This window comes from Rissa tridactyla, chromosome 7 (genome assembly GCF_028500815.1).
Source record: "Rissa tridactyla isolate bRisTri1 chromosome 7, bRisTri1.patW.cur.20221130, whole genome shotgun sequence".
In the NCBI taxonomy this organism is placed as follows: domain Eukaryota; kingdom Metazoa; phylum Chordata; class Aves; order Charadriiformes; family Laridae; genus Rissa; species Rissa tridactyla.
In genome coordinates this window covers 25,307,978-25,335,028 of record NC_071472.1, presented here as the reverse complement: position 1 = coordinate 25,335,028, position 27,051 = coordinate 25,307,978, and the positions used below count along the sequence as shown (strand labels likewise).

The 27,051-nt window shown below is 43.2% G+C and overlaps 1 protein-coding gene across 5 annotated transcripts in view; it reads right to left on the bottom strand.

Annotated features, from left to right (window-relative positions):
* The window catches only part of ITGA6 (integrin subunit alpha 6), a 48,688-nt gene extending 22,128 nt beyond the window's left edge, over positions 1-26,560 (bottom strand). For 2 of the 5 annotated variants that reach the window (XM_054209164.1, XM_054209159.1), the window contains exons 1-4: positions 24,489-24,744; positions 2,793-2,920; positions 2,287-2,366; positions 233-488 (exon numbers count right to left, since the gene is read on the bottom strand). In XM_054209164.1, coding sequence (XP_054065139.1) covers positions 233-488; positions 2,287-2,366; positions 2,793-2,920; positions 24,489-24,649 — 625 coding nt within the window. In that variant the 5' untranslated portion in view covers positions 24,650-24,744. Of the gene's footprint in view, positions 1-232; positions 489-2,286; positions 2,367-2,792; positions 2,921-24,488; positions 24,745-26,360; positions 26,478-26,541 lie in introns of those variants that run through there. The other 3 variants (XM_054209162.1, XM_054209163.1, XM_054209160.1) reach the window with 3 other exon arrangements.
* Between the last annotated feature and the right edge of the window lie 491 nt (positions 26,561-27,051).

Genomic DNA, 27,051 nt, shown 5'->3' with positions numbered 1-27,051 from the left:
AGCAGTCCCTCAAAGATATTTAAAGGAACTGCAGTAAGTATGTTTGATACAGGAGCATAGCATTTTGCAAAAGCAGGGTAAAATCATTAGATACCTATTACCCTCTCCCCCTCAAAAAAAAAAAACAAAAAAAAAAAACACCAAAACCAAAGAAAACCACCTTAGGATGCAACCCTTGTGAGCAATCTCAGAGGAAATGGGAAGGATAGGCAGGAAGGAAGCCAGGTCATACCTTTCCAGTTGTAAGTGCCTGGGGCACCAAACACAATATAATGATAGTCTCTAGTAAAAGTAGCAGCAACACCTTGCTGACAGGAACCAAACTTCTCATGGCCTCTCAAACGGCCATCGCAAAAACTCCATACTCCATTGTCCATATCATCCTTAATGGTGAGATCCTGGCTCAGCACGTAGCACCTTCCAATGATATCCCGGGTTTCCTGCACTGTGTTTACATACTGCCTTTTCTCATAGCGATGTGCACACGTCTGCAAGACAGAAGAAATAGTAAGTGAGGCTTTCTGTATGTCTGTATGCAAGTCATCAAAGAAGGCTGGTCTCCTTTAGCAATACTTCACGCTACCAATGCTGTAAATTGGTCACCTTGGAGACATCTGTGTTGCAATGCAGAGAGTCCACTGTTCCCTACGGGCAACATATGGGAAAATATGGGCATCTATGGATACAAGTCAGGGCAACTAGCTTCACAGTCAAGGAAGGCCGTGTGGTTAAATTCCTCTTCTCTGTGGGATTTAGGGTTTTTAGCTCTAAAGCTTTCCCTGATACCTAATCCCTCTCTTCCAAGAAGCGAGGAGAGAACCACCCTATCTCTCAAAGAAGGAAGCGGTTGCGTTTCCCCACAGCTGTCAGTTAAATGATTTACATGCTTGCACAGGACATGAGAACCTGGTCCAACTACGGTCTACCTGAGACTACTCAGAACTCACCCCTTCCAGAAAAGTGCCACAAAGCACAGCCTGAAAGCTTTTCCAGTCAAGGGGAGGGAAGTTGTTCCTTCTTCCTACGTTGGATGTTCCACTTAGGGGATAATGGTGACTGGGACAGAGCAGCAGCACTGAGCACAACCTGTTCCTTAACCTTTTAGGCTGTTCACCTGGGAACAGAATTCTAATCAAATATTTAACCCAAAGGATGAATAGGCACTGGGTTAAGTGCTGTAACCACCAAACCACTGTAAAAAGAGATGGAACAATCAAACCCCTTTGCCAGCAGTGTTTTTTGCAGAACCAGATGTAGCAGGCGTGTGAAGAGCAGAAGCAAGCCAGGTTTCTCAGCTGATACACCTTTTCTATGGTTCCTATCAAGGCTTAAATATTAAGCAAACACCCAGTTGCTCCACACTTCGAGCACTGCAGAACTGCCCCGCTGCACAGTGTCCTTCAGGCTGCCCACACCTCATCTAATAAGTGCATTTCCCACTTATCACCTACAATGAAAAGTTCCTGCTCAGAAAAGACAAGACAGCATTAGTTGATGATTAATGATTCAATAAGCAGGACTCTTTCCATCTGCTCTTTCCCTCTTTGGGTTCTGAGGCAGGCTGAAGCAAGTTATTACTGGCTCTATGTTCTTAAATAACTCCAGATTCGCACCCTGAAGTTGCCTGCCTCCAGTTTCAGAAGCAGTGACATGAACCTGCAAGAATTAGATGGGGAAACCTCACTGCACACCCATTGTATGATGTAGCTGGTATCCTGCAGCACCATTGGAGGTTTATTTAACTGAGAAAGAGCTAAAAAAGTAACACACTCTGGTAACTCCAGGAAGTTTTTTCTCTCTGTATTGCATAAAATAAAGAATAACTAGTAGTCTTACTGCAGTGCAACGGCCACATTAATTCATAGGAGCAACTCAGTCAGAGTCCCCGATGAAAGTTAAAGTGAAGCCAATCATCTTGGAAAACAGGCTCATGAGAGCCTGCTACTTTTACAACTTTATCACACTATTTTTCCCTACTTCTGTAGCCAGTAGTACTTAAAAGAAACAATGTGTATATCACAAAAAAAGAAGTGGACACACCTGAAAATGAACCATCCATCCTAGATCGTTACAAAGGTTATTAAGAAAGGCCAACTCACAGTTAGAAAAATAAAGGTTTTACAATCTTCAAGTGTCTTACTTTGCTAGGGAGACATTTAAGTCCTTATTTACAAGGAATCACAGGAGCAAACACAGCAAAGTCAGAAAGCTGCACAGAAACACAGACCATTCAGAATGTTTACTGTAGACCCAAAATGCTTTTGTAAGCTAGTCCTTTAGACTTACCACCACATTTCCTCCTGGCCCCTGGCTTTGGACAGTTACACCCATCCATTGGTCTTCTTTACTCTCTATCTTCGGGTCAGCTGCAGAGTATCATAAATCATAATACAGCTTCAAATATTAACAGTTAACTACTTTTTTTCCTCTGTCTCTTTTTTTTTTTTTTAAAGTCCCTGTCAGGACAGGCACTTCATACAGTACGTGAGACAGTCTGCAGGTGGCAGTGTCTGTACACTTTATCACTGACAACATCCATTTTAGTGAACATTTTTAGCGTATTACTTCATGTCACATCAATTTACAAAATAATAAGAATATCCAAATCTACCAAGATTTAAGCATCTCATGCTATCTTAGCAACTAAGCTACAACTTATTCTGATGCAAAAAAATGTTATGTATAAATCCACAGAAGCAACTGCCCGATGCACTGCCTCTGGAAAGGACCACATCAAATAAGAAAAATCAGACAACTGCATCAATTCAAAACAAAAGCGCTGAAGAACTTACTCCGCTCGTCAAATACGACACGTGTGCAGCGTGCGTTTGGAGATGCGATGTCACAGCTGTACAACCCTCCCGTTCTGTTGGCTTGTTGGGATGGAAAGGCCTTTTCCCGAGGAGCTCCAACCAGCAATCTGCAGGGAAGGAGAAATGATTTCAAGGGATCTGCAGAGGTAATATTAGAAAAGAGGAAGGCAACAGAATGGGCAAATGTTTTCACCACATTGCTAGAGGTTTGAATGGGGGAACATTTGAAGATGGATGAAAAGCTACAGCGCAGCTCTGTTCGTTAAAAAAAAAAAAGGGGGGGGAAGGAGAGGCTGTAAACCAGTAATCATTCTGCAATTATTGGACCCACAGACCAGTAAATGTATTGTTATTGCTGCAATTATTGTTGCAATTTTAACTGAGAGAGGTTGATAAAAAAATCTTTTAAAAGTAGGTGTCTGGCAGCTTTGCAAAAAATATCCTTCTATCAGGGAATCAAGTAGGGTATTTTTTGCCTTACTAGAAATTGCTGGCAAGGGTGGGAAAAGTATTGCTACTAAAATGACCACAAACTGCCAAAACAGTGAACACAAGTGCTTTCAGGCTTTCTTCTAGTTTTATGCCAGTCCTGTGCTGCCGTTCGGCTGAATTTATGGGCACCTGAACATCTCCAACCTGTGAATCACGGAATGGCCAAGGTTGGAAGGGACCTTTCAGATCATCCAGTCCAACCATCAACGTAATTCTGACAAAAACCATCACTAAACCCTATCTCTAAGCACTATGTCTACCCAGCTTTTAAATACCTCCAGGGATGGTGCCTCAACCACTTCCCTGCTTCCAATGCTTAATAACCCTTTCAGTGTCAAAATTTTTCCTAATATCCAGTCTAAACCTCCCCTGGCATAACTCGAGGCCGTTTCCTCTTGTCCTATCGCCTGTTCCTTGGGAGAAGAGACCGACCCCCACCTCCCTACAGCTTTCCCTTTCAGGGAGCTGTAGAGAGCGAGAAGGTCTCCCCTCAGCCTCCTTTCCTCCAGGCTGAACACCCTCAGCTCCCTCAGCCGCTCCTCACAAGCCTTGTGCTCCAGACCCCTCACCAGCTCCGTTGCCCTTCTCCAGACCCACTGCAGCACATCAATGTCTTTCTTGTGGTAAGGGGCCTACCTCTTCAAGCAAAGCAAAATCCCTCCTGGCCCAAGCAAGTGTTCACTGAACTATTCCAGGTTCTGTGCAAACGTGCACTCACCCTCTCCACTCCTTCGGCCAGATACTCACTCCATTTTGAAGCTGAAAATGTTCTTCTCCAACAAATCTCTCATCAAGAACAGGCCATGCCCACAAAGGACTTATCTCTCCTATTAAAAGGCTGGTCTAACAAGCCTTCCTTAGACACCATTCTGGTAACCAAATGTGAAGGTTCTTGTTTTAAAAACTGAATAAAGCAAATTTTTTTCCTGGATCAACTGTCCCCTGTGAGTATTATCACAAAATCACCAGTAGATGTATTTAATTGCAAAATAAGGGTTTTCAGACAAAAAAATTTCTTACATTGTCAATTTTTCTTTGAAGCGTCACGTACACACTTGTGTCGAAGCACAGCTGCCTCTCAAGCTGATAAATGAAACTACAACCAACCAGTAAGCAATAGTTTGTGGAAGGAAGAAGAAACATCATGCTCAGCTGAAAAAACGAGGACGAGAGAACAGCAAGTGGATAGGTACAGCACAGCAGGATAGATGGATGGAGAACCATACTCCATGTGTTTCCTGACCCTGGTATAAAACATTTGAAAGAAGAGATCCCTGACGCTACAGTGTGAAGGAGGGCAAAGCTGGGGCTACAGCTGGATCCACAAGGTTCAAAGAGGAACTCAGACCCTCTTTAAAGGCTTCACCTTTGGAGTTTTGCTCTCGAGAGAAAAGCTTTTCTGCACACTTTATAGTGGCAGTGGGACAAAGCAAACTACTATCCCTCAGAATGCTCTTCTTACTAAAAACAAGACTCTCTTTTCTTCATGTCTAACAGTTAAGACCAGATCAGTTAACATCAATACAGAATTTTTGTTATTAAGAAAATGTTTATTCACTGTCACTAAAGAAAGGAGCCACAAAACGAAACTGATGTATTATGAGAAAATACACTTTTTTAAAAACAGAAAATTACATCTGTGTTGTGAAACAGACAAGTTTTCAACACTCTTATAGAAATAAATTCTCCCGAAATCCAAAATTTGCCCTCATGAAGGTAAGCCCCTGAACGGTGAAGCCTTCAGGTAAAATATTTGCTTTTGACAGATACATATATAAAATCAGGATACACAGTGTGTGTGGGTTTTGGTTTAAAGTCTTTCCTTCTTTTCCCCCTGCATATGTCTGGCATTTTTTTCAGAAACGTAGCAGTCATCACAAGAGTTTGTAATCTAAACAACCATGCTTTTAGAAAGGCCATTAATAACTTCATTTTCTAATTTTGGCAACAGTGTATTTAACTCTAATCTCTCAGAGTAATTCTTTTGCAAAGCATCTGTTTCTGAGCTATTCCTAACATAGGAATACATACATTTTCTCCTCAGTTCTGTTACCCCCAGGGAAAGACAGACGAGTTGTTGTTTGGTTTTGTTTGTTTGTTTTTTTAAATTAACAACTATAAATTTAAGACAGTAGAGGCACTGATTTCCTAACAAATAGAAATTTTTATTATTTCTACTTTTTCATTCAAAGCTTGTGGGGGGTAAAAATTATGAATTTCGCTTCCAGAAATTTGATCAGAAACCTTTTGTTTCAACATTGTGAATACAACTAAAAGCTTCTGGAATTTAAATACTTAATTTGGTTTATTTCACCCATCTGCAAACTACTGACAGCAGTGAGGCTAGATCAAGAAAATTACGACCCTGTCCTTTTCTATAGGATAGCTAGGCTATATCCTCTCCCTAGCTAAATGATACCTTTTACAACACACCATGATGTGCTCACAATCTTGCTGACAATTCAGCCAGAGAGAAGACCTACTGAGGCATCAGGGAAGAAACAGCACATAGCCAACAGAAGGTACAGTGGAAAGATATGCCGCCTGACACAAGATGCCCCAAACATTCAATGGCATCTCAAACAGACAGCTGTTGAGATCAACACATGAAAAATGCGATTGTTCAGCCTTCTCTTAAAAAAAAAAAAAAAAAAAAAAGCATCAATCCAACATGATCTCAAAGGAAAGAGGCAACCTTAGGTTCTTCCCAGTGCCCATACCCCTTGTCCAAATCTTGCATAAGTTATTTTCCACTGTAAACAAAGTATTTCAAACCAGACTTATTTAAAACCCTCCAGACTTCAAAGAACTTTTGTCAGGAATCCCGTCACTAGTCTTCAAGGCTCATCAAACACAAAAATCTGGAATCCTGTTAGGCACATGGCTGCAAGTCCTTATTCACAACACAGTTAAACAGTAGCACAGACTGTGAACAGGCACTTGCAAAGGATTTGATCAATTCAGGTAGATATTATGGTAAATACTGAAAGGTATTTTTCAAGTAGCAGCCAAAGACGTATTAAAAAGTAGTGTAACTCCTCTGTGCTTCTTCACTATTTATCTGCCCCAAAGATCACAGCAGAGAAGACTAAATCTATGCTTCCAGGTTCTGCAAGACAGGTTGCTAAAGATCATGAGGATTATCAACATTATTAGGAATATAAGTAAGAAAGTCACATGCATCTAATCTTTGGCTGAATAAATCAAGCAAAAGTAAAAATCCCTTGTCAATCACATTGTGACTTGAGATCAACAAAGCTGCCATTCACCTTGCCTACTGTTCAAGAGGTACATTTGAAAAAAATCAGAATTCTATTATAGAAGCCAAATTAGTTCACTTAAAAATAAAAGTGTGCACAAAACTAAGTTCAAACTGAAAGCAGGGAGATTTAGATTAGATATTAGGAAGAAATTCTTTACTGTGAGGGTGGTGAGACACTGGAACAGGTTGCCCAGAGAAGCCGTGGCTGCCCCATCCCTGGAGGTGTTCAAGGCCAGGCTGGACGGGGCTTTGAGCAGCCTGGTCTAGCGGGAGGTGTCCCTGCCCACGGCTGGGGGGTGGAAGTAGATGATCTTTAAGGTCCCTTCCAACCCAAACCGTTCTATGATTCTATGACACAGGCTATGCAGCAGTGTGAATTTCAGCATGACTGCAGCAGTCCAAATGAATCAGCTTGTACAGTGAGCCGTACTACGTGCTCAGCAAAGTCCTTCCAGACTGAGGACACATTCCGGTCATTATTGTATGGCTACTTATTCAGCTGTGTTTCAATAAAAGAATTTTAATCAAGTTTGAGCTCATTATGCCAAGAAGGGGTTAGGTTTTTCTGCAGCTATGCATGTTTCATTTCAGCTTTCTCAGTGTCAACCAAAACCTTCTTTCTGCAAAAGGAAAGAGGTAAGAGGAGGTGCTCTCCTAGCTGTCGCTATCTCCTTATACTGGCAGATGAAACCCTGAGATAAAAACAAAGAACTTCCTCTGCAAACGATGACTGACAAAAATAAGTTCTTCATTTCTCTCCACCCACAGTATGATTCATTTTATTCACTGGGACTTCACCCTGAAGGTGTACGACGGCCACAGTCACTACTTTCAATTCAGGTCTGAATGTCCAAAGTCAGGCTCCAGAATCTGTATTTAGATACCAAAATAACACCCTGTCTGTCAAGACTGCAGAGTCAAAAGATGAAAACCCCATAGACGCCGAGATGCGGATGTTTTACTGATTTTCTATCCCCTGGCAAGTTTGCCTTATTGCTATGCAGAGAACCGAAGCTCAGCCATACAGTGTATACTGAACATAAACACGGCTGAGCATCAGCTCCTGTTGAAGCCTTAGCTTTTTATGATTTTAGATATGATTATGTAGTATCCAATGCTTACCATATGAGCTAAAATTCGGACACAAAAAAATTTACTATTCATGTAAATTACAGATTTAGATGCTTCACAGTACTTCATCCCGATTTTCCCTATTCATCTTGCTTAAATACATACTATAAACTGATTAGGGTTTCCCTGGGCCAATCAGACTGCACAGGTGTTAAATGAATTTCTATCAATAGTTCATTATGTTACATTTCTATTGATTAAAAGAAGTGCCTGTCATGTGAAAATGTTGGAAAAAGAACAGAATTCTCTCACATCCTGGCACAAAGTTACAATGCACTTTAGCTCCAGTCCTACCCCCTAATTAAAACATGTGCGTTCCAATTTCAAACTAAAATTCTAATTTCAAACCAAATAAATCAGGCCTGTTGCTCTATTGGTTAGAATTAGATTAATTATTGCTTTCTCTTAATCACTTCTTGGAGATACGTGATAATGACTGAAGTCCCGCTGCCAATTATGAGCATCTGCTGGCTTCCAGGGACAGATTTACTCCCTTACAACCCCGGATTCATGGCCAAACTTGAGATAATCCCACAGGATTAGAGCTCATGGATTGGCATGTAATGCCAGTTTAACTAATTGACCTCACCAAGATGCAATTTTGGCTCAGGTGGATGATGCCTGCATTGCATGGACACCAGTGACCCCAGCTGTACCTGCGTGTGTGAGGGATAGCCACAATGTCCAACAGGGATGGGCACAAGCCCCCCCTCTCAGAAAAGGTAACAAGACATTCTGACTTGATCTAGAGCTGAACCGCGCTTTTGGATAACTGCGTGATGAAAAGATACTTTATAAACCTACACATTTCAAAGAAGCGAAAGAAGGTGGGAACTTGCTGCCCCAGGCAGGCAGGCAGGCAGGGACCAGGTCTCCATTTGTCAGCTGCTGTTGACCAGTACTCAGCAAGAACAGTCGGGTGAACATCAAGAAGAAAGGCTGTAACTTAATTTAATCAAAAGTAGCCCATCAGAGTTATTAAAATCAAAAGCAAAATACACCAGAAGTAACTGCATTTTAACAGGTATTACAGAGTATATTACATTATATATATTATATTACAGAGCAGTGTTAGTGTAAGATTTTAAAACCCTCCCTGCTTTCATCACTAATTTTTGGAGAAGCTTATCAGGAGGCTGTGGCTCCTTCTCGACTAACAAAAACAACAGTGGGAACTGGAACAGGTTGCCCAGGGAAGCTGTGGCTGCCCCATCCCTGGAGGTGTTCAAGGCCAGGCTGGATGGGGCTTTGAGCAGCCTGGTCTGGTGGGAGGTGTCCCTGCCCAGGGCAGGGGGGTGGAACTAGATGATCTTTAAGGTCCCTTCCAATCCAAACCATTCTGTGATTCTATGAACTGGGAGTGGTTTCTGCTCACACCTATCTGAACTCCCTCCAATATTGCTCATGAAACTACCTTGGTCCCTTCCAAAAGGAAAGCTGCAGTTAAGATGAGAAAACCATATCAAAGGAAATCCAGAAAACCTCTGAGCTCCTGGAAGCATTCCCTCACTCCGCAGTGAAATTCTTTTCCTCACTTACAGCCTGGAACTATCTAAGGACAACATACAATTTTCACAACACACTTCAGAGAAGAAAAACTGTCAGCGGTTCACTACAGTTCTATTTTGGAATAAACATTTACTCAAAAGAAATCAAGTCAAAGGAGGGAGAACATCTTTAACATTTTTGAAAGCAAATCCTGTTCATCAAAGTAAGTGGCTTCCATTGAATAAATTATGTTTTGATTTTAATAAATATAAAAAATACCACAGTCTGCACTGAGCTCGGATACTCTATCTCCCAAAGGTTTTTTCATTCCTTAAATTCTTTCCTTTTCCATGGTATCTTCTACCCCAAACAAGGCATCACATCTTTGCCATCCTTTCTTTAAAAGTAACAGCAACACATCAGTAGTGCCAGCTCTGAGCTTTAACAGACTGGAGTAGGAATCTCTGGAAGTATTTCCTGGGTAACAAACCAACAGCCATTTCCACATACAGGCGGAATAGAATAGTCAGTGGTGTAAGTAATTTCCAATTTTGCAACCTTCATTGAGCACAAATGTCCAATTTAAGGTTGCTGTTCTCAGGTAACAATGCTGCCACCGTAGACTTTGCACTTCATTGTGTTTTCAGAAAGACTCTATACACACAAGGGGGGGCCAAATTTGGAAAGCAACGAAGCTAAATGCTGTGAAACTTCTTCCACCCCTGACTAGACAGACTCCTGCATCCCTTTCCTCTCACAATCCCAGTACTTGCTTGCAAAGAGTTTCACCGGACTGAACAAAATGAAGAAATTAGAGTAACTACCACTAACTCGTATTTAGATTAAATTTTACTACCCAATCACCACTCACAGTCACGAGCTGTGTATCAAATGTTTAAAATCTCCAGGCAGAGACCCCTGATGTCAATGTGAGGAGCTCTCAACCTAGAGCCCTCCATTAGAGGTGTATTTTCAGTCCTCTGCACTGGTTTGGTCTCAGCAGCTTTTAAACTTGATGAAAGGGGAGGATGGGAACATCTTAATCCCCACAATATTTCAACATAACTAAAGTCGACCAATAGGACAGACACTGTGTTTGAATACTAGTCGCACCTTCTTGGCTTTGTGCCTGGATTTGGCTTCTAGCAACAGAAACAAGTCACAGGACAGGAGCACCACAGACTAATTAGCAGAGAGATATCACCCTTCCATACACTCAGGCTGCTAACGGGAACTGGAGCTGAACTATGGGACTAGGCTTCTCCAAAAAATAAAAACCTTCTCCCGGCAAAATGCAGCCAGTAACTATGTCAGCAGGGAACTTGTTCAAGACACTTTTTACAGAGGTACCCATCACTGCCAGCCTGTTATTAATAGCTATTTTAAGTGACTGATGATTCTTCTAATCTTCAACTCCACAGTTACATTTTCCAACTACCAATGCAAAGCCATGGCCAAGTACACCATTAATCTCTGCTGCCCGGAGGCTTGGCACTTGAAGGACTGCCATTTTCGTTTAATTCATTCAGCCTTTTTTAGGAAGCAGATTATCATAGAGGCTGGGAAAAGAAGCCAAAAGCGGCATAAGGGCTAGGGCAACCTACTACAAAGTAAAACTGGAACTACAAAGACACCTGTTGTTCTGAAAAGGCCACTTATTATTGACTTTCTGAAAGTCATACGGAAAAATCAACCCTTTCCCCTCACAGTCCAGAGCCCAGCCTGTATGGATTTGAAATAGTTTTTGCAGATCTCATTTTCACTGGTAGAAAGCATTTTTCCTACAAGAAACAGTACAGCCTGCTCCAAAGCCCTGTTTCAAAATACAGTTTTTCCATTTCAGACACCACCCTCTGGCTTTAACCAGGAGATACCCCACTTTTTCATATTGTCAAATAGCAAGTGAAGCCTGTATAATACTTACAGTTTTAATGTCTCCCTTACAAGCTATACATTCCTTCAGATCTAAAAGAAGGAACAACTCCCATGCCAGGAACAGACCTGAGCATGAAGTGATACTGTAAAACATGTTTTATAATTAATCTATGACAAACTTACGGAAGAAATCATCTTAAAGGGATTTTCACTCATATTTTCTAACGCGGCAGTGCCTGTTACTGCACGAAATCCTCTTAGAGCAACATGGGGTTTAACTCAAGAAGTGATAAGCATGCCTTTTGAAGAAACAAACTCGGGAGCCAATGCCCTAGCACTCCCAGCAGTCTGCATTAGGCTCACTGAAACCCCTCGTCCCACCACAGCCCAGCCACCCAGCCCTTCTCCACTAAGGGCAGTGACGGTGGGTTAAGGCACCAGCCCCAATGGCAGCAGGACAAGCCAAGCAAGGGCAGCTGCAATAAATCTGGGGTGACCCAGCAGTCCCCAGCTACCCACGAGCGCAGAAAGAGTGAGTTGTCAGTCCCTGCCGCCCCCACACTACAGGGCCCTGGCCCAGCTCCTGCGGCAAAACTGGCTACCAGATACAGCGGCGAGTTAGTGCTGTGGTCAGTGTTTTGTGGACATGCTCGCTCTACAGGCATTACTGTCTCCTGCACCTGCAATGCGGACCGTTCATGCCATAGGAAACCTCTGAATTCAGATTTAAACTTCTTTGTATTTGCAGGGCTTGTCTTTGCATCCCCCCAACACACGCCCACCTCCATTTGAACATCATGAAAAATGAAAGGAGAATCACATCATCTATTAGTTACATGTTTTAGAAAACAAACATGCAAGTAATCAAAATATGGAAACAGTTGTTCAGACTTTTTTCCTCCTCAAAAAAAAAAAAAAAGCAATCTGAAAGTGCAGTGCTCCCTGTCAGTATTTGAAGGCAGTACTTGTTACAAGAGGTAACAACCATAACAGGCACATACTGTTCATCAACATGCCAAAAGCCGTTTAAAAAAAAAAATGCAGGAGTTTTAATACAGAGCAGAACAAATATTTGGGTTGAAATGTCATTCCTCTATTTCCTTCACTGAATGAAGTACATCGGTTTCATTTATGACCGTAATTAAACCATTAAAAGGCATGAAAGAAGTACAGTAAGAGGGACGGACATTTCACACAAGACTCAATGGCCAATATCATAGAATCATAGAATCTTCATGGTTGGAAAGGACCTTTGAGATCATCAAGTCCAACCGAACAACCTACAATCTCAGCCACTAGAGCATGCCCTGAAGTGCCAAATCTAGATGTTCCTTAAATACCTCTAGGGATGGTGACTCAACCACCTCCCTGAGCAGGCTGTTCCAGTGCCTGACCACTCTTTCAGTAAAGTAATTCTTCCTAATATCTAATCTAAACCTTTCCTGCCGCAACTTCAGACCATTTCCTCTGGTCCTGTCATTATTCACCTGGGAGAAGAGGCCAACACCCACCTCTCTCCAACCTCCTTTCAGGTAGTTGTAGAGGGCAATGAGGTCTCCCCTCAGCCTCCTCTTCTCCAAGCTAAACCTGCCCAGCTCCCTCAGCCTCTCCTCATATGACTTGGTCTCCAGACCCCTCACCAGCCTTGTAGCTCTCCTCTGGACACGCTCCAGCACTTCAATGTCCCTCTTGTACAGAGGGGCCCAGAACTGAACACAGCACTCGAGATGAGGCCTCACCAGTGCCGAGTACAGAGGCACCGTCACTTCCCTACCCCTGCTGGCCACGCTGTTCCTGATACAAGCCAGAATACTGTTGGCCTTCTTGGCCAACTGATATAACATGCTACAGCTACTGCTCCCACAGCCACACAGTATTTGAAAAGCGATTGCTCCCCAAGCAAACCCAAGCCATGGCTCCTTCACCCCACGTATCCAATTTAAGTGACAACTCCTGCTCCTTCTTTTCCAGACTTAGCACCTTCCCCCTCTAAATTGTAGGGGGGAAAAGCAAGACAGGTAGAAACGTCTTGCACTAGCCCCAGGATCATTGCATTCAGCTAAAGCATCCCACCCAGTGCCCCCGTGGGAAGACCAACACGGACTCCCTGTGCCCTCCCAGCTGCCAGCACCTGCCCACGGCACCAGCAAGAGGAACCCTCCGGGAGCGGGCTAAAGAGCTCCGCGTGTGCACAAACAGCATGTGCCTTCCCGACACATAATCCCTAATAAATGTTCCAGAGAACCAGTACACAGCCAGACAGTAAATACGCACTTCAACAGCCCAAAGTCACTTGCACGCTAAAGTACAGATTTCATATTATTTTTTCAGCCTAAAAACTGTCCTAGCCCTCAGTTAAATGCATATAGCAGGATCCACAGTTTGAGTAAGGCTTTTCTTCAAGCCATGAACTTAATCACAAAAGCACATGTGTCACTGGGTACATCTTCTGACACACAGTCCCCCCACTCCTTCAAATTAACTGAAAACAAAGGCATTCAAATCTCTTGGAAGAGCATCACTCCAATAAGGAGTGGAGTAGGAGATTCACAGGTGAACCAAGTCGTACAAATGCCCATGCAGTTGGGGCACTTAAGGAGCCTTTTTTTTTTATGTTCCATGCAGATACTGAAACGCTGATCAAAGAGATCAACAGAAATAAATCATATTTTCACAAGAAACTTCTCCATATACACATTCATGGAAGAAGAAGTGATTGTATTTTACCATGAGCAGGAATGTACAAACTCTAAGAATTTCAACCAGCTTTCAAAACCTAAGAACAAGATTTTTCTGTTTGCAAAATAACTTGGATTTGAGACTATGCCAAGAAACCCACTGCATTCTCTTCCGCTACATACTGCTCCCCCTCCACATGTACACACGCTTAATTTTTTACACGCCTCCCCTCACACATACTTATTTTCCATCTTTCACCACTCCCCACATTCTCACTTGAGCAGAACCTGGAACGAATTATTTGTTTTCAAGTATTTTTAACACCCTACATTCCTGTAGGCTGAAAGTCATGCAAGCAGTATTGCAGCTAGTACTAGGACTGGATCTGACCTGACAACAACAAAAGTATTATTCCAGTATACGCAGGAATAACGGCTTGGCTGAGAAGAAAGAAACCTACTCTTCAGCAACATTCTGGGGCCACAATTCATAATTATCAAACATTTCTCTAGCAGAAAAATAAGTTGAGTGGATGAAAAGTTTACAGGGACTTGCATAATTATGCCATATTTGTAGTAGCAGCTGCAAGAGTTGGCTATATAAGAAAAAAATATAGCAAATTTATTTTAGCATCTTTGGCCAAGAAAATAATGTGATTTTTCACTTAAAGTTTGTTTCACACTAAACAAACATGGATAATTGATCTGCTAGACACGGCTAAAGTCTAAGAGCCAGCAGATCTAACCACTACACAGCTTCCGCAGCACCAATGACAAAGGGCAAGGCTAACCAATCTCTGTAATTCCCTTACAAGAGTGATGTGAAAAAAAGCTATGAGAAAACAAGGACACAACGATAACGTGCTTGCTATCAGCAACAGCTGGTTGCCACTTTTGAGCACTTCCAGGATAAACATGAATTTCCCTCAGACCTTTGACCTGCGCATGTGCTGCTGAGCAAACAACCTCGGGCACTCATTACAGGGTGAGTCGCTCTCAGCATATCTGCAATCTTGTTTGGGTTTGTTTTTTTAAAGATAGATTTTATAGACCTGCTTTTGAGGAGGGTAACGATGCCAGCTGAAACAGGCAGAAGCTAAGCTCATTTAGCTCCATTTAAAAAATTGCCTGTCATCTTCACTATAAAAGAAACACCACTCAGTGTAAGAAAGTCTGCCATTCCTATGGGCACTATCCATCAGCAAACTCAACAATGCTGATCATTCCTATTTGCTGTTCCTTGTTTCTTGAAAGCTCTCCGAACTCCTCAAAAGCAGAAAACAAATGGAAAGAAAACAGCTGAAAAGTAATGTAGAAGCTCACTAGCTGACAGTGGAATCCAGCACAGGACCCATACATGTTACCCTGGAGGACCCAAGGGCATTTTTATGCTGTGGATGGCATCTGGATTGGGAGCATCCCATGAACCCCTCTTGCTTCTGTTCTTGATCCTGCAGACCTTCTCCCTTCCAAACACAGTCAAAACATCCTCACATACATGAGTACAACTGCTTAACGGAAATCAAAATTAGGAAATTACATATTTTTAGATGCAGTTCTGTAAGAGGAAACAAGAAAAAAAGCCAACACTCCAACAGCGCCAAAACCAGTCAGTCCGTACTAGCAAACGCTCAAAAAAAAAAAAAATCACAATGCAAGAACCAGTACTTTTTGCTTTTTACTATCGTTTTGATACAAAAATCTAATCTCAGGTACTTCACAGCAGAATACATCTGTCCTGCTCTTTAAACTAAACCAACATAACTGCAATTCTCTTTTCCAAAGCAGTAGTTATAGAATTCTCAAGATAGTCTTAGAAAATGTGATGCTCACAATACCTTAAACCCAGGGGAAGTGCATTTTACCAAGAATATGATACACTGTATGCTAAAGTTGTGAAAGGAGCTTTATTAACTATGGTTTGGTTCATTTTCAATATACTGAGTAATTCCCTTAAAAATGGAAGACTTCTTTTTTCCACATTCACATTTGCTTTTCTAGCTTAAATACTTCTGCCACTACTTCCAAAGCAGCAAGTTGCTTATATATATATATCTCTCAACAATATTCAATGCTAATAAATGAATTAGTCAATGTTTTCCAGACCATTTTGTATACTTCCTTCTTCAAATATTCCTGTGCCGTATCTACCCTTGCTAAATACCACTATGAGGTGTTAATTTTCCAGCTAATGTTTCACAGTACAGACCACCATCTGCTCATTCAATAACATGGATTTTTGCTAACTTGTTTTTAAATAGCCATTTGCCTGATAGCCTAATCTCAGTCTTGTCCTTTCCGCAGAATGCATCCCCAAAACGTGGCATTTTTACAGTTATGGCTAGCATGATTCATCCAGAACCAGGCTGGTTCTGAAACATTTAAACAACAGCTGCTTTTAAACAGCAGTTGTTCTGAAATGAATGAGGTATCTCCTATCAAAACGTACCAGATTGCATTCCTTACAAAACTGACAGTTGCTCTGGCACACACGGAAAGGCATTTGGGTAGAGTTTAACAGAGGAGAAAAGAATGGCCCGTGCTGACTAGTGAACAATTTACTGCTGCAACATACCAGGCAACCCAATATACTCATTTGGGAAATGTTCTGGTTTATTTTGTGGAGGATCCAGACAGCAACAAATTAGATCAGTAAACCATTGCTCTCTGCTTGCTGTCCTTCAAGAAAAAACATTTATGAGAAGCCAATCTACCTATCCTGCTTCTGCATAAGTTTTTCTTTGTTATTTACAAATTAACATTAGCAGCATTAGTAACGTGTGCTACACAGAAAATTGCACTCATCTTAGCAAGCACCGTAACAGTGAGTTTGTGCTCCTCTTCATTCCTATTTTACAGTTAAAGAAATAATATCACTATAAATTACGTTGAGAATTTTGGATGAAAGATCCTACACAACCGCAGAATATGTATTAAAGGGCAGTCATTAGTACAGAGACTTCTCAGAAACTTAAATAAAAATTGTTTAATTAAATGAAAACACTTAATTTGACAGTCATACTACAAAGATTTACATTTGCCTTGTACAATTACAGACCGGATCCATCAAATAGTCCAGGAGCAGATTGATGGGGTTAGCCAGTATTTCTGAAGAAGATACAACACAGATTATTTATTATTTCCTGCCACAGTGCAAGACATTTTTCTACTAGATCATAACAAAAAAAAAAGGATGAATTAAGACTCTCTACACAGGTGGAGTCCTAATTCAGTAGACAATGCAGTGCCTAAAACTCCACATCTGGATGAAGACAGACCATACCTGATGGCACGGTTGCCTTATGGTTTATTCTTTAAGTATATGGAATCATAGAACCGTCTAGGTTGGAAAGGACCTTTAAGATCATTGAGTTCAAACACTAACCTAACACTGCCACAAACACTACTAAACTGTGTCCCTCAGCACTAGGTCTTTTAAATACCCCCAGGGATGGGGATTCCAACACTCCTCCAAGCAGCCTGTTCCAATGTTTGGTAACTTTTTGGGTGAAGAAATTTCCCTGATCTTCATCCTAAAACCTCCCCTGGCACAACCTGAGGCCATTTCCTCTTGTGCTATCACTATGTCAGCTCAAAGAGTCTTCTTTACCACCAAGGTAGCCAGCACAGGAGTGAAATTGATACAGAAATTGTAGCACATCTTCTGATAATAATTCTGACACAGCTGCACCTCTGTGCCCAATGTTACCAGTACATCTCACCTCTCTGCGCACACCTGTTTGAAAGCTCTTTGCTGCTCTCAAGACCTCAGAAAATTTGGGAAATGAAAACAGAAACCAAAGGAAAACTATGTCCTCAAATAAAAATCATGAAGATCCTAAATTTTAAGATTCGGCTCACAGATAATGTAATGATACGGTGCTCCCTTTAATGTCCCTGGTGCAGGACTCCTGGCAGATCTGTCCCTGATCTTACTGTTTTGGAACACATTTTAGCCCATCCAACTTACAACTACAGTTCTCAAAACGAACTCTATGTCAGACTAAGAGGGTATTGAATGACTTTTCCCCCCAGAGTATTTAGAGCAAACACTGTTAAGGACTACAACTCCTTTCCACAACGGAATACTTCACGGACAGTTTCATTGAGGGCTTTATGTCAGATACGCACACAGACACGTCTGCTTTGCCCATCTGTGTGTGTCCACATCAGCTTAGTTTGAAAAGCAAGAGAATAGCTGCTGGTCTTTCCAACTGCGAGCCCTCCCCCCAGCGCTTTTCTGCCCAGCCTTCGGGCATCATTAAGCAGAGTTGCCAGGACCCACAGCGCCTGCTCAAGAACACAACTTGTCAAGGAGAATGCTTTTCCATTGTCCTTAACTCCTATTTTGTGCAGTTCTTTAGTAAAGTGAATGAAAACTAAAGAGAAAAGCCTTTCGCCTCCTTCCTGAGATCAAGGTCTGTCCTTGCCTGCATTGTGTTATTTTGTTCCAGTTACACGATTTTAACCTTGTTAGTTTTAAAGGATGCAAGATTAAGTTTTGGATTTGTTTCTGAGACGTGTCTAACACTTTGGCCGCAACAAAGCTCACTGTGCTAGCATATGCTGTGTTCATCAGGGTCGATTTATATCCTGATGTTATTTAATAAGAACTACCTGGTATAAATTAGGTATAAATCAAAAGGTATAAATCCCTTTATAGAAAGGGATGAGTACAGCAGACTTGGACCAGAGGAACTTAAAGCAATTTTGGTTAATTGAGCCATCACTTACATTTTAATGCTCTTGGAATGGCTTGGCAGGTCCGTGCTTTACACAGAGTAACAGCTTACAGAACACCCTTCTCTTTCCAAACACACAGCCTGAAGAGAGAGGAATCTGTGCCTCCACAAATTTCCATTCACATCTATCGAGACATTTAAAAATAAGAAAGCATAAGCCAAAACGCTTCTAAACCCATCATCATCTCTACTCTGTAACGCTCTAGAAAGCCCTCCAAAAACATGGTACCTCTTACATTAGAAACTGATTCATCAACCAGGCTCATAGATAAAAACAAAAAGCTATGAAACCAAGGAGCTGTATCAGGTACAAGCACCTTCCTGTAAGAGCATAACAATTTTATGAGTTGTAATTGAAGCTGATAGCCTAGGCTGTTTCTCAAAGCTGGAGTCTGCACGTAAGGCCATTTACCACCACTGCTGACAAAAGGCATACGCTAACAGTCCTTACTCATGGAAGGCTCCCACCATCACACCCATGAATTTTGTTAATTCTTAAAAAGAACTAACAGCGTAAGAAAATACAACACATCTACCATAGGGTTACTTAAGATTCTTATGCACTTACAGGTGACCATAGAAAAAACATTATCTGAAAAGCATATGACATCTTGAAAAACAAGTTTCTCAAGGGGATGGAGGACTGGGATAAGAGTTTTTTCACTTACTGTGAGGGAAGGCTAGCTTTACACTATGAACGTCTGTCACACCAGTTAACACTGCAGTGAAGCTGAACCTGTGAACTCACACAGGGAACGGCAGAGGACTGCACCGCAGCGTCTTTCCTGACACGGCCTTTTTGGAGCCAGCCAGACTAAACTGTCCTGGTAGAAGCACATTTTTGCTGTAGGACCTGTGACTTCACTAGTGCCTTGCAGGGTCTGCTCTTCTTCCACACTGACAGAAGTGGTTACACTAGTGCAACTTCCTAGTGTCTATCAGCTCAATGCGCCGTTTCATCCTTCTTGCTTTAGTAGAGTTCTGCTGGAACTCTATTCTTTCCTGTTCCTTTGAGGAAAACAACAAAAGAAAAAAACAATAAAAATGCTGACTTCTTTTCCACCTGCAAGAATGGGAGTCAGATAGTGACAATTATATGATAAGAGTTTCCAATCTTTTGTATACTGACCCATAAACCTGTCAGCTGTGTCTCTACCACAGATAACCCACAGCACAACTCAAACTTAGCACTGGGAAAAAGCTTGCCTTCTGCAGTTTGACTCCACCTATAGCAATTCTATATTCTTCCCCCTTATGCAATGTAAATTTATCTTCTCATTTCTTTCACCCATGGTATTAGTATGATGGATCTTCCTTTTAAAAATCTTTCCTTTCCTTTACCAGTACAGGGAAGCTCTTAAACTACTCCTCCCTCCTCCTTCCCAACTTCATTTGATCCTGACCTTTGCCACAGAACGTCTCTCTCAAACATAGACAAACTCCTCTACTATCACAAATTAAGGAAGTAATCAAGATGCTAAGCAGGTTATCCAAGAATAGCCTGCATAGACAAAACCAGAGACACACTCAAGAAGAAGGGGAAAAAAAAAGAAAAAAAAAAAAAAAACACTAAATGCAATGAGACAGTAAGGACACAGTCTTTAAAAAAAAAGGAAAATTAATAACAAATCCTTTTTTTTTAATTGATAGAAGCACCAAAGACCAGCAATATTAAGACATTTAAATCCTGAAGATGTAAATATGCACTGTTATTAATTCAGTCCACCTGAAGCTTGAATTACACTACACCACCTCTGCAAGCAGAAATTGTCATTTTCCACTGCAGGCCAACATAATCCACCTCTTTTGTTGCTGGAGTAATTGTCTAGGAGCACAAGCCTTCAGTCAGCTGGCTGAATGCCACTGAGGATGTGCTGCAGCAGCACAGCAATGTCAGCAGCCCTGCTGACCTCAGACAGCTTCGTTATGTACTGATATAACAGCTCACAGTAGAGAGATGCTGGATCAGCAAAACCTGTCACAAGGAAAAATTTCAGTAAGATACTGCAATTTTTAGGATTTCGTGGCTACTAATGGTCAGTGCAGTCTTGACATAAAGTGCCCATCCACAGCTTTCAACCACACAGCTTTTTAGCTGATGAGATCTTGAATGTTGATCACTACAATCTCATCCTTTTTTTGCCTTAAACAATAACAAAAAGCCTACCTGAACTCAGCTCCATCTTTCGACTGAAAATAATATCAGAATTGCTTGCAAGTAAAGTTACACACAAACTTAGGTAGTCTTGGGGATTGTGTTCTAATCCAAGATATTTGCTTAAATCATTGTGAACTACAACCAAAAAGGGCTGGAACGGACCTGCTGGACATCTTACATGGAGTATGTATACACACATATCATTTATATATTTTTTTATATATATATATAAAATTACACATATGTGACTACACTCGCTATATGTATAGTGAGTAGCTAGTAATAATATCTTTATTACAGTAGTAACATATTTATACTATATAGTAGCTAATACATATATACAGCAAGCGTAGTCCCCATTACAGATGCTACATACACTCCCATTCTCCATCACAGGATTACTTAAACTTTAACCACATTACTCCCATAGCTACGCTGTCCCCGAGCCTCAGACCCCTCCAAGTAACAAACTTTCTTCCAGCCTGCAGATGAAACGCACTGCTGTTGTGCCACCACCACCCCTTTGCAAAACCAGAACTCCCTCATTTTCATCATATTGACAGATTAAAAACAGAACAATCTTACACAAGGCAGCAAGCCCAGCCCTCTTAGAGCTCCATTAGCCTTTTCTGCTACCTGTTTCACTGTGCTTGATCATGAACCAGAACTGTACACAGAAACCCAGGCAGGCTGCCTAACTAATACTAAGTACTACTAATACTAAGTACCTCCAACGTTAATGCTCCCCTGATGCACATTAAGGTTGCCTTCGGCTGTCTTTCACACCCACGTGCCATTAGCAGTCCACTTGCAGTCACTGTGAATTAATAAAGTTTTTCTCCTCTCCAACTGACAAACTTCCCAACTTTTCTCACACAAAGATATTCACAAGAAAACCGAAATCCTGTTACTAGTCCGTAGCCTTATACTCGGTACCGTTTACAAAAAAAGTCAAAGCAGTTGAACAGTTATCTACCCATACGGTTGGGAGTTAAGTAATTCCTCGTTAGCAAACATGGCATTAGTAGCTAGCACTAACAAATTAAAAGATTGCCTTTCAAAGCTAATGTGCAATCCACAGTATCCTGTGACTAAGAAAGAAATGATCAAAAGCAAACACCATGTTTAATCAAAGGCTATTTCAGCTGTACCTTTATTCGTCACACTTCCTAGACATTCTCCACCCTCATCTTTACAGAGGATTTTCATAATGCTTAACACTGAACTATCCGGTGTGAGGAAGAGGGAACCATTTCACTTAAGAACTGCTTAAGTGAGGCAAGAGAAAATTTACACATCATTTAGTTTTACCAAGCCTTGCTCCAAGCCACAGACTAAAACAGCCCTTGAACAGAATTCACGTATTTCACCTTCTCTCATTTGCTTATTTTTCCAAGGATTGACTGAACTTGCGCATGTCTGTTACAACCCATTTCTAATTTTGTAAAACTGGAGGGGCAGGGGGGTGCTCAGGTTGGCAGGCTTTTTTTGGAATGGGGGTCCCTGCCAGATGAGAACCGAATTGTCACTTTTAATTAAGTTTCAATGATGAAGTAGGGTTTGTGTATTTTTGGCAACTACTTAACAGTGTTCACACTCAAACTGTAACTGAGCTTTGAAGTTCGCATCCATTCAAGAAGAAGAGGTAAAACAAACATTTCTATCTGACTAAGAGATAGCTGCACATAAAACCACTTTTGCAGTAGAGATAAGACCCAGACCAAAATGCAGTTGGGAACGCAGAGGCATTGCACCCCAGAGAACAACTACTAAAATTCCTGCTGTTACAGATAGTGGGCAGAATACAGGCATTAGACATACTTGTTTCTCATTAGGAGACCCCAGTATGACCTCCATTCCCACTACTTCCCACCTTCACCCAGTCTCTGGACAGCAGACACCGTTTGTTCCACCTGTAGAGTCAAGCTATTTAGAAACTGCACATGGTTTGGTATCGTTTGGTATTAATTCAACGGTGCTCATTTTTAGCTGATAATGAATACGCAGCCTAACACAGGAGGCTTCCCTTCAAGTTTCCCCACCAAAACTCCCATCTATTTCACGAGACACAAAGCGAGCTAAGCACACCTCTGGCCCTACGAAAGACAGTTACAGTTTGGCACGTTTCATGTCTTGTTCTGTTACAGCCACACACTACTTCTCTTACAGATGGGAAAACGATGCTCAAAGTGACTGTAACATGCCTGTGTGATGTGAAATGCTTCATTCCAAGAGTACTACCCAGCAGCAAGCCAGGGTAGCACTCAAATTCTTCACGCTAAAACTCACAAATAGATTTTTAAAAGCACCAAGATGTCTCATACTCAGAAGTGCACATCAGCATAAAATGCAGTTTCTCTAGCCTGGTTTTGTCTCTGTTGGAGACTCTAGCTTCTCATGAAAGCCTGGATTCAGAAAGCCATGTCAAGGCAGATAGCATCTGGCTCTGCTCTGTCCCCAGTTTTGGATTGCCTGAGGAAGCACTTACTATACATACAATACAGAACTTTCATGCTAATAATCTCTGAGGCATTTCAGCCAAATATTACAGACTAGCTTGAATACTGTGACCCCTCTTGTGTTTCTACCGACTTTTCAGTAATAGGCTTTCTGTCTCTGCATATTCTGACATGCTCATTACACATGTATTGACAATACAACAGAAAACTAACAAGCTTCAGGCACTGCTTTCTCGGTAGAACTGAAATGAGACGAATGCAAGAGTAATTCTGTCAAAAATTAAGATAAAGGCCTCTGAAAAGTAGCTCACAGATTTGTATTTCATTCTTCAGGATGTCACGGGTCATTTTGTCTACCAGATGGAAGACAGAATGTGGCTATTAGTGATTTATACTCCTTTACATGCTGTAATTTTTATGAAATCACACAGAACACAAGTGCGAGCAAAATGGGCCGACAGTACTTTTAAGTAAATTTACCAGCTAACTTTACGAAGGGTATGATTTCCTTTCAGCTTCCTTCTCCCATTAACTCTATATGGATCACGGGCTTGTCCTCCCTTGAATTAAAACCAAATATTTGCGGAAGGGACACTCATTTAATAAGAATACCTTATACAAGACACACTCCATCTAGCACTACTGGATCGGGTGGGGTCAGGCACTGCTTGGACGCGGTCGCGAAGATTCCGAGGATGCACAAAGGAGCCTTACTTGGCTTCCTGAATTTCCCCAAAGTAAGTTCCCAGCTTCCACCCACACGCCACCAACATCGATTTATTCTTCCCGACTTCCCTGTACCGCCTCCCACCTGCGCTCCCGGGCAGGCTCCGTCTTCAACAGCCTTACCCGAGGCTACGCAGAGGGAGAACAAACCCCGAGAGCCCGGACCGCCACCCGCAGCCCCGGGGCACCGCCGGAGCACCTCGGCGCTGTCCCAGGAGCCCGCCCCGGGCCGCCGCCTCCGCCCGGGCCCCGCCGCCTGCTGGGGGACACCGCTGAGGCGGCCGCGGCGGGGAAGCTTCCCGGGGGGGGGGCTATTGCTCGCTTCCCCCTTCCTCCCCCCGGTTCCCCGCAGGCCACCGGGGAGGGCGGGGTGGCACCTCGCCCCCCGGCCCGTCCCGGCCGCACACTGCCTCGGGGAGGCCTGCGGCTCCGCAGCACCCCGCGGGCCGCGGCAGGTGCCGCCCCGGCCATCCCAGCCCCCTCACACAGCTCCCCCCCCTTCTCCCCCCCCGCCCCCGCACGCCCACCGCCCGGCCCGGTGCCGTTCCGCCCCCCCAACGGGTGGTGGCTGGCGGCCCCGGGAAGTTTCCCGGCAGTGGAAGGGATAGGGGTCCCCGCGGGCGGTACCCGGCAGGGGACCAGGCGGCGCGCGGGGAGCACTTACAGCCGTTTCTCCTGCGGCTGCAGCTGACGGTGCATGGCCAGGGAGAAGCCGAAGAGGCTGCCCGGCTCCCCGCGCCGGCTGATCACGTTGTCCGTGTCCAGGTTGAAGGCGCCGGCCAGCCCCGGCAGGAGGAACAGGTAGAAGAGGAGCGCGGCCGCCATCTGCCCTTGCCGGCCACAGTGAACCTGCTGCTGCCGCCGCCGCTCCCCGCGCTGAGGGCGCCCGTTGTGCCCCGCCGGCTCCGCGCTCGCTGACGGAGCCCGCCCCGCCCCGCCCCGCCCGCCCGGCCCCCGAGCGGCGGCTGCCGCCGAGCAGCCCCGCGCCCCGCCGCGGGGAGGGCCCAAGAGTCCCCGGGGCCCGCGTGCCTTCCCCCCAGGAAGGGCGGCCGAGGGCGCCGCGCCGCCTCCCGCGGCCCGCAGAGGGGACACCGCCTTCTGCGCCCTCCACCCCGGGTGTCAGGTCCCGGGGGGCGGGACAGGGCCGCACGTGAGGGCCGGGGGGGAAAGGGATGGCCCCCCGACGGAGCACGGTCGGAGCCGGCACCGGTGTTGGGTACTGGCCATGTGCAGAACAGCTTGGCGAGTATCTCCCAGGGTGAGGGGGAGCTATGGCCAGAGACCCCAGTACACAGGTGCTTCTCATACTCAGTGTGTATTCCCCAAACAACATGTCCCTGAGAAAAAGAAAAATTAAAATAAATAAATAAATCAATAAATCAGTGCATACATATCTCTTTTCCAGGCTCAAAAGGACACAGAGTCAAGCCTACGTGAGTCTCCTCCAGCAGCTCCTGCCTCTGAACAGATCTGAGAATTTCTTACCCCTACCTTTTAATTGTTTGAAAACAATATGTGGGTTTGGATCCCAGATCGTTTTACCTCATGCTTTCACCCGTAACTCCAAAAGGGTATTTGCAAGCATACCTTAACGCACTTCATCCACCCAAGGAGAGGGGGGTTATGTTTGTTTGTAACAGAGCCTTAGTTAGTGCTCTAACTAAGCATCCCCTTTGGGAAGGGGATGCAAGGTTTTAAAACTCGTATGCCAAGCAGCATGACAATACCCCATTCTTTCCTACCGATGTCCATGATATGAAGAGAGATGCTTCTCACATAAGAGATTCCAGAGAAAGTGAGAAAAGAGCAACTGAGACAGAGCACTCAAATATGTTGATACTCCAAATAACTCCTTCTGGAACAATACTCTGCTTCCACGGAGTTAATCCAGGCTACTTTTTCCAGAGTAATTATTCTAGGATAACTCCGTGTATAGACAAGTCTCTGGCTCAAGTCCAAAACACCCTTGATCAAACAAGGGGAGAAAACACACCAGAAACGTGCATCTAATGTGGAAACAAAACATTTTGTTAAATTAGGTTCCCAGATATTTATTGCTAATAGAGTCCTTCCCTGCTTGCTCTCCATGCCCAACTCATTCAAAGTCTTAATCCAGCGTTCAATCACTTCACAGTCGCTGCCACAGCAGACATCTGTACTGGCATAAACACTGCCCTACAGTTCCACTAAAGGACCCGTAAGAGGGAAGCGTCCCAGCCTAATTACAAGTAGGCTTACTACAATCCACGTATTTCACAGTAATTAGTAAAGATCTGAAAACAAGTCTTTTAAAATAGCGCTGAGGTCTGTACCAAAGTCTGAGCAGTTTGCCCTTCGGGACCGTTTAAACTTGCATGCCTATAATACTCTTATAGTAACTATAGTTACTTTTTAAGTAATGGTTGTGCTCAATAACTTGTGTAAGGAGTCACAGAAATACTTTCATCCAGAGCCATCCGAACGATCCTGGCATGTTAGGTTCAGCTGGCTTCTCCCTCTCCCTCCCTCTAACCAGCGCTGCCTGGGCACGTTGTACCTGTTTGTTGTTATCCACAGAGGCTGCTGAGGAGAGACAGAGTTTTCTCATCTCCAGATGCAGTTAACGAGCATTCCAAGACAGTTATATTAAAAGCTGTCTCGAGTGACCACAGCAGGAACAACAAAAATAGACGGTATACAGGGTGGAGCAGAACTGCACACAAACAGCTTAGCGTTACCTTGGATGGTCTCTCATCATTTTGTACTATTTTCATTTGCTCTAGATGAGGAGAAGGGAAAAAAAAAAAAAAAAGGTTTAAAAAAAAAAAAAAAGTCTGTTTCCTTCCTTTGCTCTTCCTCCAAAACAAACATGCTGTGGGTTATCTATAACTAACACGTACTCCAGGAATTCCTCTTTTGTACCATCCCTGTATAAAGGGGGACCGAGATGAGGTATGATGACCAATTAAATGTGAGCTCTCTGCTATGCATAATAACAGGCCGATTCTAAGAAAGGCAATGGCCGGATCAAAGCTGTCTCTCTTTTGGTTTTTTTTGGTAACAAACACTCTGCTAGTGCCGAGTTTTCAAGCTGTCTGCTTATTAATGGTGTGTTGATACTTGGCCAAACGGCTACAAGGTGTTTGCCTGCTGCGTCTACGTTTTGAGCGAGCGTTACTGCCAGCAATGCTTTCCTCCTCCGTACAACCCTGTAGTTAATTACAAAGGGAAAAAAATAATTTCTGGAA